General features: G+C 35.1%; 1 protein-coding gene across 2 annotated transcripts; it reads left to right on the forward strand.

Moving 5' to 3' along the window:
- Positions 1-2,850: 2,850 nt before the first annotated feature.
- Positions 2,851-11,131, forward strand: LOC120082167. 2 transcript variants are annotated; one of them, XM_039037421.1, is made up of 5 exons: positions 2,851-3,732; positions 3,829-4,001; positions 8,740-8,823; positions 10,280-10,354; positions 10,462-11,131. In XM_039037421.1, the coding sequence occupies exons 1-5, from the start codon at positions 3,051-3,053 to the stop codon at positions 10,846-10,848; spliced, it is 1,401 nt and encodes a 466-aa protein (XP_038893349.1). In that variant the 5' UTR covers positions 2,851-3,050; the 3' UTR covers positions 10,849-11,131. The 2 variants fall into 2 exon arrangements, with proteins under 2 accessions (XP_038893349.1, XP_038893350.1); XM_039037422.1 differs by lacking the exon at positions 8,740-8,823 and having other exon boundaries at positions 2,852-3,732.
- Positions 11,132-17,541: the final 6,410 nt, after the last annotated feature.

Below are 17,541 nucleotides of genomic sequence, written 5' to 3' on the forward strand. Positions count from 1 at the left end.
AAATCCTATCGTATTCCACACGTGAGAAAATAGGGGAAGCGTGAGATAAATCATACAACAAGGGTTTCCTTTTTTTTACCCATATTTTGTCTTTTTCCTAGATTTCTCCTTTTTTTCTTTTTGTTTTTTTTCTTCTCTCTTTTAGAGGCTGTTTGGGGCGCTGAGTTGAGATATGATGTCTGGAGTTCATATGTCTGTGGAATTCATATATTTCCAGAGTTTATATGTCTATGTTTGGGGTGCAGAGTTATTTAGTCTGAGTCCATATGTCTGTGTTTAGGGTGCAGAATTGAGTTTATATGTTTATTATCTGATATAGTTTTTTGAACTCTAAATAATATGCTTTTATGATTACTATTTTTGTTTTGAATTTTTTTATTTAATATTCTACCCATCTTTGTTTGAATAAAATATGGATTGCAATTTTCTTTCTATTAATTTTTAGAACTTTTCTTTTTTTTTTTTTCCTTTCTTTTTCTTTTTGGGCAATGAACAACAATTAACCTATACATTTCTTGTAGAAATATGGTTAAATAAAATGAAAAACTAAAGTGAAATTAAAACTTTCTAGCCAAATTTTCTCTATGAATTTCATTATCATCTTCTTCTTCCTATTGTTATTCTATATTTTTACTATGTCATGTATTTTTTTTAATTAATTCTCCCCCATCATTGTAACAGCCAATGGAACGTCACCACATTTTTTTAGCAATTTCACTTTCATTTCCTCTAATTTAGAGGATCTTCAGAGAACAAATCTCTATTTTCACTAATTCTTGCTAAAAAATGTTCCAGGAAAAAAAATTTCATTTTATGATTTTTTTGTTATATGTTACATACTTTTCATCTAAATACTCTTAACACTCATTTGATATGTGAATTCATTACGTATTGCACTAAATGTAGACAAAATAATATATTTTTTTATATAATAAGAACCCTACAACATACTTTAACAGTCATCAATCTTATAGTAATCGGAAGTGGTTGTCGAAATTGATTATCGAAGATGGATTATGCTGGAGTTTGTAGCTGGAGGTGGTTGTCGGAGCCTGAAGTTGGTCACATGAAGGTGTATTGGAGTTGGTTGTCAAAGTTTGTCATCGGAGGTGGTTTTCGAATCAAAGTCGATTAGGCGAAAATGGTCGTCGAAGTTGATCATCGAATATGATTTTTATTGGAAATTGTAGTCGGAGGTGACTGTCAAAGCCCAAGTTAGTTGTATGAAGGTGGTATTAGAGTTGGTTGTCAGAGTTTGTCGTCGAAAGTGGTTGTTGAAACCTTGAGTTGGTCGTCGGAGTTTCTCGCTCAAAGGTGATTTTCATCGAAATTTATAGTCGGAGGGTGGTTGTCAAAGGCTGCAAAGGTGGTTGTCGAAGTTGGTCATCGAAGTTTGTTATCGAAGCCAATTGGTCATCGGAGTTGGGTCACTAGAGGTGGTTATCGGAGGCCAAAATTGATTGTTGGAGTTGGTCGCATGAAGTTTGTAAGAGCTCGGAATTGGTCGCCGGAGCTGGTTGTCGGAGTCTGGATTTCATCGTCGAAATTATCATCAGAGGTAGTTGTTAGAGCTTGGAGTTGGTCATCGGAGTTGCCATCTGAGGTGGTTGTCGAAGTCTAGAGTTGGTCGCTGTAGTTGTCACCAGAGGTGGTTATTGGAGCCCGGAGTTAGTTCTCAAAGTGTGAAAGTGGCCGATGAGTGGAGCCATTGAAAACATGGGAAGAAGAGAGAGTTGGGGTGAGTTAGTAAAATATACCAATTCAACTCCACCAACATTTAAAGTTGGTGAGCCAAACAATGAGTTGGTATATTATACCAACTCAACTTAACTCATGTTGGTGAGCCAAACACCCTCTTAGTTTAAACTAAACTCCAAAATACCTTCATACAATATTTTTCCTTTTTTTTAAATTTTTTTTTGAATGATCTGAATTTATTCATTTGGTATTAGAGACATGAGAATCTGTTGGTTATGGGGATCTAATTCACCCTAGCTTTCTTTGATTTTTGTTATGAGGATCTTATTCACCCATAACTTCCTCCATAACTTCTTCCTGGTTAAGATTAAGTCACAGAGGCCTTGATTTTTCTTAATTTGACAAGGATTCTCGACTTTGCATTGGTAGATAATTATCATTCCCCATAGATGGTGCCAAACTATTGATGTAAAATTTGGGACAAGGGGGATGCACTTAACCCTCACGTGATACCAACAGTTGAATTTATAATTCAAGGAAGAGATGACCTACAAAATAAAGAAAAAAGACTCTGGTGCCTAAGTTAGTAAGAGAAATTGAAGAATAGAAAAGAAGTCGAAGTTTTAGTTATCTCACGTGGAGCCATAAGGGGTGTATTTATTGGAGATTTGAGCTAGGATTTATCTTAATCATATTAGGGTTATGATATGAATTTCCTAATCCTTAGAAAGCTAGCATCAAATTTCATATTATTTTATCTTGAATTTTGGTTTTATTCTGCTAAATTAAAATCTACTCTTTAACAGGGTCTATGAAGAGTCTATGATGTATCATAGGTCACACATGCTAATGGTCGACAGATCTTTTATGTCAATTATGTTCTAGGATCCAAAATCACCTCTACATTTTATAGAGGAAAGCAGTAGAATAATTAACATGTATTAAATAAAAAGGAAAAAAATTAGATACTTAGTTCGATTGACGTTAAAAAGCTTAGAAATTACATATAGATGAGATATGAAGGGTTTTTTTTTTAATAATATAAAAAATCGGTTTATTCAATTGTTCATTGAATAAATCTCGATAAAAAGAATAAAGAAAGAAAAAGAAAAAGAAAAAGCCCAGTTGAAATGGATTTTAAAGAGCCCAGCGATAGGCCTTAACCCTCTTTCCTTAATCGCTCTCTTAAATTGAGTCTCCATTCTCAGCTCCTCTCTCTTCCCCCAATCGCGTCCTCTTTCCCCTGACAGAAACCTTTCAAAACCCTCGCTCAACTGCCCCCCCTTCACCACCGATTCTTGGTGGTGCTCCGACGATCACCTTCTTTTCCACCGCCTTCGCCGGACTTAACAATGGCGGCTGCCGCTCCCTCTGATGTCTCCGATGGACCAGTCCTCAGCCTCATCAACAAGCGTCTCCGCGCCCTTCGCAAGAAACACAATCGTATCATTCAGATGGAAGAAGCTATTTCTCAGGGAAAGCCCATCAACAAGGAGCAAGAAGAAGTCCTCCGCTCTAAGCCTTCTGTCACCGCCCTCATCGATGAACTTGAAAAGCTTCGCCAACCGCTATCATCGGCTGTCTCTGAGGAAATCAACTTGGCTGTACAACGCCAACAGGCGAGTGTCTCCTCTCAACCTGTTTCAACCGATGATTCGCCTACGGAGGTTAGGGATGAAAAGACGAATGATGAGAAAGACCAGTCCGAACACGCTATGGTTGAGGACCTTCTAAACCTCCTCTATTTTGGCTCTTTGTTTGACGTTAAGTCTCAAAGCGATTTCACTTCGACGATGCTTACGAGAACGCACGAAAGAAGTTGCTGCATCACCTACGATTATGTCACAGACGATGCTACCGATCTTCTTGCCGAGAGGGATTTGGATTTGATATCGACGATGAGCGGCCTATTGGTCTCTCGTCCCGTAGATTCGAATTTGCCGCATAAGAATGCGTTGGAGCGTTGCATCGAACACGCTAAACTCTGGCTCACGAAGGCTGACCAACCTATTGAGCCCAACACGGATGTTACTTGTATTGTTCTTTTTCCTAATTTCCACTCTGTTTCTTTTCGGTTAATTTCGTTCTTTCGTTTTTGGTGTTCTGTTGACTTGTAATACAATTTTGCAGATGCGAACTTGAGGGAGAGACTGCACAAGATCATGGCGTCGGATTACTTCACTACCACGCCTGAGATTAAAGGTCCTGTTGAAGTAGCTGCGGTTGCTGCAGGAAGCTATGCCAATTTTCAGGTTCCGGTGGCTGTCCATGAAGAAGATTCAGATGAAAAATTCCAACAGACGGTATTATGGGATCCTCATACCATATGATATTATTCATTTGTCATATTATCTCTTTAAAATGAATGTCGAGTAATACTTCTATGTATTTTGTTCTATCTGTCGTTCAGCATCTTTCCTCAACTAAATCCTTTCACCAAACTATCTAAAAATTGTAGTTAGAATAGTGGAATGAAAATTCTATTAAAAAAAAGAAAATGGTCATTTCCTGTTGATTTGTGGAGGTTGGAAACTTTTAGATACATTGGCAGCTGTCGTGGGAGTTTCTTGGAAAAAAGAACTTCTAGTAGTTTGACTTGATGGAAATGTGTCTGAAGTTCAAATAGAACTGTACAACCTTCATTCTAGTTAAGGCCACCTTACCTTCCTCCATGTGCCATTCCAGCATTTTTTTTAAAATTTGTCCTCTTTTTCCAATGCTTTATAGTTTATACCACTTAGGCAGGTTAACTGATGTTCATGGTACCTTTCCTTAAAAGGTGGCTAAAGGTAACAAGCTTGAAGAAGTAAAGGCTTCCTTTGACACAGAGGTGAAAGAGTAGGGATCAGTCAAACTTAATTTCTTGCCTGTTTCTTCCTGCCCCCATGGGCCCATTTGATCCTGTCTTGTCCAAAATCTTGTTAGAAGGAGTTCCCATTTTCTTAACTGAACATTTCTATACAAAGAAACTCGAGGGAAGATGACTTATCTTTGAAGACTTCTTTCCAGCCAAATATGCCACAATAAAGCCGTAGCTCACAATTCCACAAATTTCGACCTGTTTGGACCAATTACAAAAGGAGAAGACCTCCACTTGCCAATCAGCAATATATTTTGGCAAGTAACAGCTAACAATGAGGATATTCATAACACAAAAGAAACCAACCAATATCGGTGAATGGATGGGCAAGAAGAAGCTAGTGGTCAGGTCTCATATGTGTTGAGACAAAGGCTGCTAGCAGAGGGGAAGAGGGACCAATTTTTTAATTTTTTTTGGATCATTTCTTGAGTATTTAAACCTTTGTGGGCCATTGTCTACTGGAAAATTTTAGCCTTCTTAGGGCACTTGAATTTCCATATGGTAGTGATCAATGGGGACTTGATTTTTGGGGTTGTCTTAGTTAGCTTCACGAAAGCGGATTTGGTAAAAAACCTTCCACTTGCCTCAAGAGGCCATTGAACAGGGTCTCTCTTCTCCCAACGTCATCACAACAATCATATTAATCATCATAATCTAACATTCCTCTTCCCAGTGGAAAAGGCCTCCTCTAAGGCCAATTGGATCACCTTCTTTATAGTGGTTAGTTGCGAGGTTTATGTGGAATTGTGATAGGAATGGTATTAGGGGGGTTATTAGAGTGTTAAGGGCATATTTGCAATGAGTTAAGTAGTTTGTTTGGGCAGTTGGTTATAAATAGAGGGGGAGGGGAATGGAGGAGGATAGGCAATATGGTAGTGAGTGAATAAGAGCTCGAGTGTTATCTCACGATTGAGAGGGTGCAAGTACCTCAAATACTTGATTTATCTTGTATTTTGGTTACAGTTCATATTACAATATAATCGGGTTCTATCAATTGCTATCAGAGCAGTTCGATTCTGGCCATGGAATCACATAAGAGCTTATGTGAAGAAATAAGAAAGAGTATTCATGAAGGGTTTGATGATTTGATGGATCGATGGAAGGAGGAAAGGAAGGACATGAAGACAATATTCCAATCTTTTCAGGATAAAACTCCTTGAAGTTGCAGAGATTAAAGAAGAAAATGTAGATGTTGTGCAAAATGCTGGGGCAGAAGCCAACGGTAGAAGAGGAGAAACAATGGAGAATAATGTTGGGAAACAAAGAAAGAAATCAAGAATGTCGAGAAGATTGATGATCAGGAGAGTGAGACAACCATAACAAAAGAAGAATCAATAGAATCCTCAAAAGAAGAATGAGGATAGGGGAAAAATGAAGCGGTGAAGAAACAAATTAAGAAAAAGAGGAAGAATGAGGCTGTACGGAAGCAAAGGAGAAGGGAGATGTACAACAAACCATAAAACAGCCTTCTGGAACAACAGTAGAAAAAAAGAACAAAAAAGATGGGAAAGTTGTTGGAAAACACAAAGACAAAGGGTTGAGAGAGTCGATCGATAACTTGCCAGTACTTGAAAACTTACCAAAGGGCATGAAATGCCTTAAAGATGAAGGAGGTGAAGTGTTCGAAGATGATCCGTGGGCAAGTAGAGATCATCGACAATAGAAATTTGAAGGGAGATCCTCGACAAGTGATGTTTCGAAGGTTGGAGATGAAAACTTGGAAGAAGTGCTGACGCAAGGTTCATGTAGAGGCTGCGGAGGGATTGGTGTGGTATCAGAGAAATCCGAAGAGAGGACGTCGTTGATTCTTGGAGGCAAAAGTTGAGGGGAGGCATCAACGGATGTACCATGAAGAAATTATTAAGGGAGGTCGCCGAAGAATGTGTGTGGTCAGGGAAATGGACCTGGAGATGGTGGCGTTGCGAGTTTCGTAAAAAAATAGCGAGAAAAAGGTCTATCAAAAACCAACAACGATGGAAGAGTTTGGAAGAGGCCTTAGCTGAAAAGGAGTAAAACAACCATGAAAAGAACAAAATGAAAAATTGAGACAAAAGGCTACTAGGATCTGTTGTCGGTGAAGCATACAGAGAAAAATGGGGAAGATAACTTGGGGAAAGGTGCTGCAAATTTAGTGGAGTGGAAAAAAGTCCCTAGCCACTCGATGTGATGTATTAGATAATGGGCCATGGACTAAAAGAGTGCAACATTAATTTTGGGTTGGAATGGGCTTTGAAAATTATTTTTGGAGTGGGTTGAAGAAATTGAATGGGGCCCATTGTTCCAACACAATACAAGGCTGATTTTCAAATCTTTAGGCATTTTTTTTTAAAAATTGTCTTTCCTTTTTGTTAACCACACCTTGAGGACAAGGTGTGTTTTAGGGCCAGTAATGATAGGAATGGTATTAGAGGGTTTATTAGGGTTGAATATATTTGTAATTAGTTAAGTAGTTTGTTAGGGATGTTGGTTATAAATAGAGGGGGAGGGGAATGGAGTAGGATAGGCAATATGGTAGTGATTGAATTAGGGTTTGAGTGTTATCTCGAATACTTGGTTTATCCTGTATTTTGGTTAGAGTTCATATTACAATATATGTGGGTTCTATCAAATTGATTCTTTCAAATGTTTGTTATTATGATAGCTCGATAGAGGGATATTAGAGGAACGATTGGGGTTTTCATCTTCCATCTACCTTTTGGAGATAAAGATCATGTCTTGTGGTTTGTAGGGGTGTATGTTTTGTTTCGGGTCCTTTGGGGGGAGAGGAACAATAGAGTGTTTAATGGTCCAATGTAGTTAAGGCATTATTATCCGAGACTTGGTTCGAACGTAATCATAGAGTATCCCATGACAAATCCCTTGATTGGTTTGATTGATTGGGCTTAGCATGTCTTCTTGCCTCCTCTTGGTGTTCTCAATCTAAAGTTTATGCTAATTATTCCATTTAGGACATTTGTTTGAATTGCTTTTATTTCTCTGGTTTAAATCATGTATTTATAGTACTAGTTTTGTTTTGATTTTATTGCATCGTTCTTGGTATCTTGTATTTTGAGCAATAGACTTTTTTCATTATATTAATGCAAAACTTTGTTTTTTTTTTCTTTTTAAAAAAAAAAAATGGTGTGGAGAGGAACCCTAGTGACAGATTGGTCTTTTTGGTAAGTTTCATGGAAATAGCCAAAAGATCTGGAGAAGTCTTCCGTAGAGGAATAACATCCAGCCATCTATTATTCTGGAAATTAATATTGTTGCCTTTATTGGCTTTTAAAAGTAAAAAGCAAATAAGGAAGCGGCTACTTTTTGAAATATCAAACCAAGGTTTTCCGTTGGCAGTATTCTTAAGCTTCAAAGTTCTCCAACCCCTGGTGTCTTCTCCATAAATACTCGAAATGACCATTCTCCACAATGCATTTTCCTCTTAAGAGGCGTGCACATCTATCATTCCAGAAACTGATACTGATGCCTTTATTGGTGTCTTCCCCTTAATGGCCAAGCTATGCACATGTTGGGAAACCTTCGAAATGGTAGGGATTTGGGCTATGTTCATGAATTTGAAGAAACTAATTGAGGAGAAAGCTTGATGGATAATCGATATTGAGACTTAATTTTCCACTTCTCATTTTGGTTCATTCTCAAACTTCCACTTCTCTCAAATTAAAAGGCCCTTGGAAATGAATTCTCAAACACAAAGGCCTCATTCATTGTAAAGTCAAATCAGTGGTGATCAAAAAGATCTAATTACTTTTGGGACGATATATGATTGGGCAAGGGCAATGCACTACTATGGTCTTCCCAATTTTTTCTTGATATTCAATCAAAGAGCCTCTTCTATCTAAGATATTTGTATTCCACTAACCAACTCTTAGGGATCTAGGCATAAGAATAAACTTTGTGGAAGATGAGTAGCCTTCCTATCACGCTCTTCTAAATTTCCAGCCAAACAACCACATTTGTTCGCACTACTTAGCATTCACATCCCCATGGCAGCTTTGCAGTGGACTCCCTCCTCACAGATTTACTTACCACAGCTCCATGACTAGATCCAATGACTCGTCTTTGTGTTCTTTCGTGGGGTGGGGCTGTCTTTGCAAGGAAGAATCTGAAAACTCATAGCTGGCTCTTACTTGGTTGCTCATTTTCTGGTGATTTTTATAACTTTATACTCTGCCTTTAATTGGCAGGTGACCCTCCCTAAAGACAAGAATAGCCTTACACATGATTTTTGCAGATTTGGATCCTTTGATTTGAAAGATATTGTTGAAGAGGTACAATAGAATCTTCAACCACAAGAATAAATTATTTAGTTGGGTATGGGTTATAGAATTATCATTTGTGGCTCTTTTTTGGCTTAAACTCTCTGCTGCTTCAATTTCAAACTTTGTAGCTTAAGTACTACTTTGGCCAATTGGAAGAGCTTTTTACATTTGTCGTTGATCTTGGTTTTTCTCCCATCCTTCAAAATTTCAAATTGTTCCTTTCATTAAATATGTGTTTTAGTCCCTGGTGTTTGATTTTTGTTTTATTGGTTTTTTTAATCTAGTTCCTATTGTATTGTTTAGAAAGTTTAAATTTAGTCACATGTTTTAATGCTTCTCAATCATTACCCTCTCCTTGGTGGATGTTAAAATTTGTCGACAATAAGCTGACATGATACTTAATGAGTTGGTAGCAATTTGATTGTAACATTAGGCCATGCAAGAGAGAATTGATTTTGCTAACATAGAAATTTGGAGAAGAAATTAGGTGGTCTATTTCTTTAAATTTATGCTAACTCACCAAGTATCATACTGTGTGAAGTTATCATTAACCAAATTTTTGTATTCATCAATGTGAAGGGTTTAATTGAAAACTAAATTGAAAAAACATTCAAACATCAAGGATGAAACTAAACATAGTTTACACACTTGACGTCCACAATATCAAATTTCATGGGTAATGGATTTTCAGCCAAACAGAACATAATACGATTAGTCAGTGGCCAAAGTTCGAAGAAAAATATGAAATTCTATGACTGAATGCAGTTGGCGCTTGGGGTCTATGTTTTGAAATGAATATCTGGATCTTTACTAAAAAGGAAAAATAATGGGAGGATCTGATGTAGTGTTATTGTCGAGGTTATTCATTAGACGGATGGTAGTTTGTTGTCTTTTGGAGTTTAGTAACTTGTTTTACGTTTTCTTTTAACCATTTAAGGTTCTTTTGAAATTTCCTAATACTAAGGTTTCTCTCAGGATTTCCATATTGTCTTGATATGAAAAGGTCAATGTTTCTCACAAAAAAGAAAAGAAGGCTCCAAGTGTAGGGGGATATTACTTTTTATATCTAATGCGTATTTAAAAGTATATAAAAATATATTTCTTGTTGTTGATGGCCTTGGAAAGAAAATTGTCGTAATCCTATGTGTATTCAAAAGTATATTGTTATTTTGTTGGTTGTCTTTGCAAAGAAATTTGTCACTATTTCTCCTCGCAGGATGTTCATTCTTTCCTGTTAGCTTTCCTCATCTGAATACTAAAGTTGCTTAAGCCATGGAGTAATCTGATTTGTTAGTGGTTGAGTTTGCTGCTTGCAATGAGCAATTGAGTAAACACCTCAACCCAAGGATGTGGTTGCTGGGAAATTATTATAAGAATAGTTTTTTCTACCATAACTGCAAAAATATTCTTATGTCTTGCTGCTACAAAATTTAATAATAATCTTATATAACTCCTTAATTTCTAGGATGTTGACGTGGGAGACTTGCAAGGAGATGATATCAGTGATGGTCAACCTGGTTCTGCTGACGAGATGCCTGGGGTATGCCCCATTTTTTTCTATCTTTCTGCAGTATTTCATTCTCCATAGCTGACCCCTGGGTATCTCGGGTATCTCTTTATTTGAACATTGAGACTTGTGCTTTGCAGGATGTGCAAGAGACCGGAAACTCTTCTGAATTCGTCCCACAGCAAGAAGTGAGACCAGAAGAAGAATTCGAACAGAAACATGCGGATGGAGATGCAAAAGAACAGCAGTATGTTCCTCGAAGGGGGGGATATATGAACCAAAGAGGTGGCCGCAGTGTTGGTGGCCGAAGAGGATATTCTAATGGCCGTGGAGGTCGAGGTGATGGAAGAGGAGGAGGATCCTACCAGAATGGACGCACTCGATATTATGATCAGTCAGGAAACTATTACCAGAGGAACTACTACAATGGTCGAGGAAGAGGTGGTAGGGGTGGGGGTGGCCACTCTTACAACAGTCATGGTTCCTCCCAAGGTGCTCCTAACTCGAGTATTGGCGTGGCTTCCTGACGGTCTCGATGTCCTCGGGGTGTTTCTCAGAAGTGGGTGGGTGATGCGAATGTTTGTTGCTTTTCATTTTTTCTCTGGATGTTGGTCCTCGTTGATTTCACCATCCAAGATCTTGGCCTTTTTTTTTTGTAGTCCCTAGTTTTGATGGATCCAATGGAACCTGTATAAAAAAGACAGATATCGCAAAAACCATTTGATCCTAAGTTATTTTGTGGACATGAGGTGCTTTTGTTTTAGACGTATATGCTAAGGTATGATATGCTTATCTTTTCTTTTCTGGTTATCAAGTGTTCTTGCTCTTCATATAACATATGATTTTAGAATCGTTTGATGATTTCATTGAATTTTCTACTTCTCTCTGATGTAATGGAACTTTGTGTTATCTTTCTAATGACTAGTCGGTAGAGAAATGTAACAACGATCCGATTATTGTCATTCCCCCCCCACCCCCCCCCCCCCCCCCCCCCCCCCCCCCCCCCCCCCCCTGTTTTTCACTTATTCGATATTCTTTACCATGGATAAAAAAACCTCTGGAAGTTTATTTTCTAGCAATGCCCAAATATATATACACACACCATTAGAAATTATAAACTAATGTCATGAACTACATCTTGTGCAAAAAAATACTCCTGAATTGTTCCAACAATTCTAACTTTTCACCGTTAGTGGATCAATTTTGAAGTGATGGGACCATAAAAAGTTCAAAAAGGTCCAATAACATTGAATTCTAATGTTATGTTCATGTTTAAATGAAGCTGAAGAGTTAACCATTAGATAAGTAATGGAATATTATTTAAGATTCAATGACATTGAATTCTAATGATACCATGGAAGGAAAGATCGAAGGATGAAGGAGAGTAAAAAAAAGTGAGTAGCATTTAAAATAGGGAGCAAAAATGGTAAAATTCATATGTGAAAAAGGTAAATATGAATAAAATTTTTAGAAAGAGATTATCCATAAAAAAAATTTTGGTTTTTGGATTATTTTGTGAAAATTTCCACAAGGATGTTAGTTGGAATTCAAACGTGGCTAATTTAGCTAAGGGCATTGAAATTTAAAATATATCATTGTTAAAACAACTAACATCCTTCAGATTTGGAGATGATGCAACGTTCCTTAGTGAAGTTAAAGCAATCTAGGCAACGATGTCTATTCTAAAAAAATAAAGATCTCCCAAAACTTTATTCTCATTAAAAATATCAATAAACACAACCAATAGCTTTTATGCTTGTTTCGATGTCAAATTTGTTCCATCGTCTCCAAATCCGAAGGCTCAAAAAAATATTCTAACTTCCATTATTAATTGTAGTGCAAGTAGGAAGTATAATGACTTTTTCTGGAAGAATTCGAGTACAAATTGTTTAATTTGATGTAACAGTGTCATAATGAGAAAACTCGAAAGAAAAGGCTGCGCGCATAAATGCAAAACAGATCGAATTCCATCTCAAAAGATAATTTGGCATCTTAAACCTTAGGGCTGGGCCTCCCATTTCAATAACACAATGTAGTAAAATATATCAAAATTTATTTTCATTTACATACTTTTTTTTTTTTTTTTTTTAATTTTTTTTATTAACATGGTTTAAAATAAAAATACATGTGCTTGATAACTATTTCTCAAAAGTGGGTTTATATACAAATTTATTTTGTTTGTTATATACTAAAAATGTTTTTATTTATATCAATTGAGTAGAAAAGACGAGTATAAAATACTATGAACTAATAATTTAACATAATGGTTGTCGGAGTTGTTCGTCGGTGGTCGTAGTTGGCCCGTGGCAGTGGCAGATATAGTCGTTGGAGTTGGGCAATGGGCGATAGTTGCCAGAGGTGGTGTGTGGTGGTAGCGACGATAACATAGTAGAAGTGAGGTAAATGTTTAAAAGCATTTTGGTAATTTTTAGAATCATACAAATTAGGGAGAGATTAACCATTAAACACTCAAAAGTCATTTCTCAAAAGGTTGATTTCAAATGTTTCTTCTAAACTAAGTTATTTCATGAACTCTTTTTTTAAAAGCTATTTTGAGCAGATACCGAACACTTCAATTTTTTTTTTTCAAAATGACTTATTTTTAAAATTAAATAATTGAAAATTAAACCAATTACATCCATAATCTACTGAATTGAAGTCTGCGCCTAAGATGAAATTTGACAAAAGAGGGAATGATAAGAGAAAGATGGAGATAATTCAGATATAGGAAGTAGAAGAGTAGAGGGAACAAAATCAATGACTAGTTATATGTCTCCAATAAAAAAGTTAGAGGTTTGAATTCATCGTTTAATTGGGTTGAACTGAAAAAAAAAAGAAGTATATTTTGGTAGATCATCAATTGCACTCACTAGTATAACTACCACTATTTATACCTTTAGTCAATAATTATTGGAGGGTAATTATAATTGGTAGTATTTTTAGGAATAATAACCAAGTATATAACATCATTTTTAAAAAATTGCAAATATAGACAAGTCTAGACTTCTATTGTTGATACTAATAATATAGTCTATCACTAATATACTATTTAAATTTGGTCATATTTATAATTTTTTTTACATTATGTTATATCTGCTAAAACTTTGTGTCTAATGTCTATATTTGTAACTGTCCCATTATTGAAAGGAGCTCAACAATTTGTGTAAAAAGAAAAAAGAAAAAAGAAAAAAAGCTCAATAATTATTTAAAATTAGGGCAAATATCAATTTATACCCGAAATTCTGGGTTGTATCAATTTAAATCCTAAACTAATAATTATATCAATTTAAACCTTAAACTTTGAAGATTGTATCAATTTAAACCCTAAACTAATGATTGCATCAATTTAAACCCTGAATTTTTACAAGTGTATCAATCCTAATCCTGAATTTTCATAATTATATCAATTTAAACATTCTATTATGTTTTATTTGGATACACTTATGAGAGTTAGGGTTTAAATTGATATACTTATGAAAGTTCGAGATTTAAATTAATACACTTGTGAAAGTTCAGAGTTTAAATTGATATAACTCTCAAAGTTTAGAATTTAAATAAATTGATACAACTCTTAAAGTTCAAGGATATAAATCGATATGTTCTTAAAATTATTTCTCAAAATTTGGAATAAACGTGTGTGTTGTCCTAATGTTTAAAAATAAAAATAGAATACCAGAATGGAATAAGTGTGAAAGTTTCGGGCCCGTTTGGATTCTTCTTCAAGGAAAATATGTGCTTCCACCTTTGCTTTGCTTCCTTTTTATATATATAATTCTTTGTATTGTTTTCCAAAACTACTAATAGAGTTCAGGAAAAAAAAAATAGTAAATCCATTTGAACTCAAAATATATGCGTATGTTCTCGACTAAGGGTATATGGTTGGGTTGAATTGAGGATATTTTTTAGATCCATCCGAAAATTTGGGTTGGTTGGATTGGAAATCCAAGTGACCCAAATAAAGTTTACAACCCAACCCAACCCAACTCTTAGAATTTGAGTTGTTAGGTTGGATTAGGTTGTCGTGTTATAACTTTTTTTTTAATAAAAAATAGGTAAATTTATTATACAACACATGACTAATAACTAAAATCTCATAAAATTCAAATGCCAAATATCAAATATCTATGATATTTATTGTAAACTTTAAACAAAGACACAAATATCATAACAATTTTAAAAGAAAATTATTAAAATTCACAAATTAATCAATACAAAGTAATCAAACTTTAAACAAAGATGAATATAATATATGCATGTATGCATACATACATATATAAAATTTGGATTGGGTTAGGTTAACCCAAATTTTTTTTTAGCCAACTCACAACCCAACCTAACCCAAGTACAAAACTAACCCAATTCAACATTTACATTTTAGGTTGGATAGTCTGAATTGTTAGGATTATCGAGTTACTTGAATAACCCTATTATCGATCACGAAGTCGATAGTTTGAATTTCTCAATCCAAATTATTTGAACTAAAAAAAAGTGAGATAATCGAGTCTTTATCATTGGCCAACGAGATAATGCATCTACAACTGTAATTTGTGTCCGAGTGATGTGATGAAAATATTGCACTCCAATTGGAGAAGCTAACTACAAGATGGTTGATTTTGTATTGGTGAGATTTTGATCAAGCAAGTTAAGGAGTCCAACAGTGTTTAGAGAATTAGATTTAATAAGAATTGGGAACTTAATGGAGAAGTCAAATTCCCTCCCCAATCACCTTGGTTTCTAGAAGGAGAATATCAAAATGCTCATTCACTTACACCTAGCACTTAGCACTGATGATGTTACCATGATGGTCTCTCAGTACCCAATGTAAATTAGGCCTTTACTAGTGTCATTGTCCTATAAAGTAGCATTATTAGACAAAGTCATCACTCAAATCCAAGGAACAACTTATTTGTCATCATCTGATATTGAGGTGATCAAAACAGTTTGCACTTATAATTCACTCGATATTATATATGAATGTCAACTAAGTATTTTAAATAATTAAATTTCTCTAGATTGTTCAATCATTTGACAACTAGAATCATTCTTTGATAAATGATCATTATGAATCACATTCTAGAATTTGATCTATCACTTTTGTTGTTGTTAAGGTGGGAAGTGAATAAAAAATTCTCTTTTTTCATAATTAGTCAAATCATTGTTTGAAACCTATAAAGTATATCAATGATGTATCAGTATTTAAGTGTATCAATAGTGTATATCAACCATCGTTTAAAATGCAAGTATATCTCTAAATAAGATTACTAAACTAGAAATAACATAATGTATCAATGATAAACTATCGTTAAGATATATAAGTAAGTGAATATACTTGGTCTTTTATTAATGAAATATATCAAATATACTTTAGAAAGCTTGCATATTTTTCCTTTTCCTTTTCGTCGAATGTCTATAAGTATATAAGAACATTTTTAGACTTTTACCAATTTTATTTAGGATGGGTTGAAGTTTTTTGCCATATTTGCATTAGAGAAAAACATATAGACACGCACGTAATATTTGATTTTTTTTTTTTGTTAAATTTGCAGTTGTCCCTTATTAAAACCTACCAAAATGATATTTCTATTTTCTAGGTAAACTACAATTTTGGACTTTGAGTTTGAGATTTTTGACAAAATGATAAATTAGTCTCTAAATTTTAAAATTGAACAATCAAATTTATAACATTAAGAGAATGCTCAACTTTTTGTCATGTTTACACCAAGGTAAAAGTAATAAATCAATAAATGAAAAGTGTGTCTCAACGAATGGACCTTTAATATTAATATTGTTGTTTTCAAAACTTAGAGAAATATTATTGTTTTGAAACTTATTAGAGAAATATTGTTGTTTTGGGAGTTCGAGGCTAGAGGTCGAATGTTGAGAACTCGACTAATGTGGAGGTCGAACGTTGAGAACTCGACGAACAAAGAAAAACTTGGAAACAATACATAAGCCAAAACTTCAATCCTCAACAAGGGAAATCTCGCGAATCTCGCTTAGGTTGTCAAAGGTTGAAGTTTTGACACACATCCACCCTCGAGATTGCAGGTTTATTACTTTTCTTTTTCCCTCATAGAGAAAATAAAGTAATGAGATGGTATACTATATGTATTTGTGTACTTGAGCTGCTTCTAACAACTTATGCATTTTGTTATCATTTCGAATTAGACAGAGGCTTATGGGATTAATGTGAGGGGGTGGGGATGGCTATATTTATGGGAGCGAACTCCAGGTAAATATGAAGCGCATCGATACAAGTTATGCCTTGGAATGAAAGAAAATTTCGAATTAGCTTTGTCTACGAACAAAATTTTGTATATTAGGTTGTCGAAGGTTACACACATGTCGAAACTTCAAAGTGATTAAGGAGATAAGTGGGCTGAAGCAGATTAAGGAGAGAGCGAGATGATGAACGAGATTTTAAGAGAGAGCGAGATTCAAAGCGAGATTTTAGGAGAGAGCAAGATTCAAAGCGAGAATGTTGGAGAGAGCGAGATTTAGTTTATATTGACTAATCTGACTAACATTGAACATGGTAAAATGAAATAGTTGAATAATTGAAAAATGAGATTATTCAGGAATACACATTGAATGCTAAGATTACGCATTGAGTTTCTGGTAGTAGATCCATAATAAAAAAAGTGTTTGTGATTGTTCTAGAAGAAATGAAAGCTAGTAATCATTAATGGAAAAATAACAACAATAATAGAGAGAGCGAGCTATTGAGAGCGAGAGCTTAGGAGAGAGCGAGAGTGAGAGTGAGAGAGCGAGATCTTAGGAGAGAGCGAGAGTGAGAGAGCAAGATCTTAGGAGAGAGCGTGAGTCTTCACTTTATTTGAACTTTTCATAGAAATATATATAAAAAAAAGAGAAAAAAGAGCTAATAATCATACTATAATTGAATAATCATTAGACTATAATTGAATATATTAAATTATTATACTATAATTGAATAATCATTAGACAAAATAATCACAAAGCGCTAACGTTCACTCTCCGGGAAGCAGCCCTGTAACTGGTATTGGATGATAACTATTACATACTCAAGCATGTTGGAACTCGTGGCTTGGTTGGTCTTAACCTCTAATATCATGGCTAATCTAACTCATTTGGTGGTGTCGGTTTGGCACTCATTTTATCAACTATTGGTCATTATCGATGTTCTGGTATCACTTTAGTGGAATCACCTGTGGAAAATTGGCTTGGAAATTTGCGTTGGC

This window comes from Benincasa hispida, chromosome 7 (assembly GCF_009727055.1).
Source record: "Benincasa hispida cultivar B227 chromosome 7, ASM972705v1, whole genome shotgun sequence".
NCBI lineage: Eukaryota > Viridiplantae > Streptophyta > Magnoliopsida > Cucurbitales > Cucurbitaceae > Benincasa > Benincasa hispida.

Excerpts from the sequence above, each read along its gene's own strand:
- LOC120082167 (XM_039037421.1), top strand. The coding sequence starts at position 3,051 with ATGGCGGCTGCCGCTCCCTCTGATGTCTCCGATGGACCAGTCCTCAGC. Across the intron at positions 3,733-3,828 it reads GCCCAACACGGATGTTACTT|ATGCGAACTTGAGGGAGAGA; the intron begins GTATTGTTCTTT and ends ACAATTTTGCAG. Across the intron at positions 8,824-10,279 it reads TGAAAGATATTGTTGAAGAG|GATGTTGACGTGGGAGACTT; the intron begins GTACAATAGAAT and ends CTTAATTTCTAG.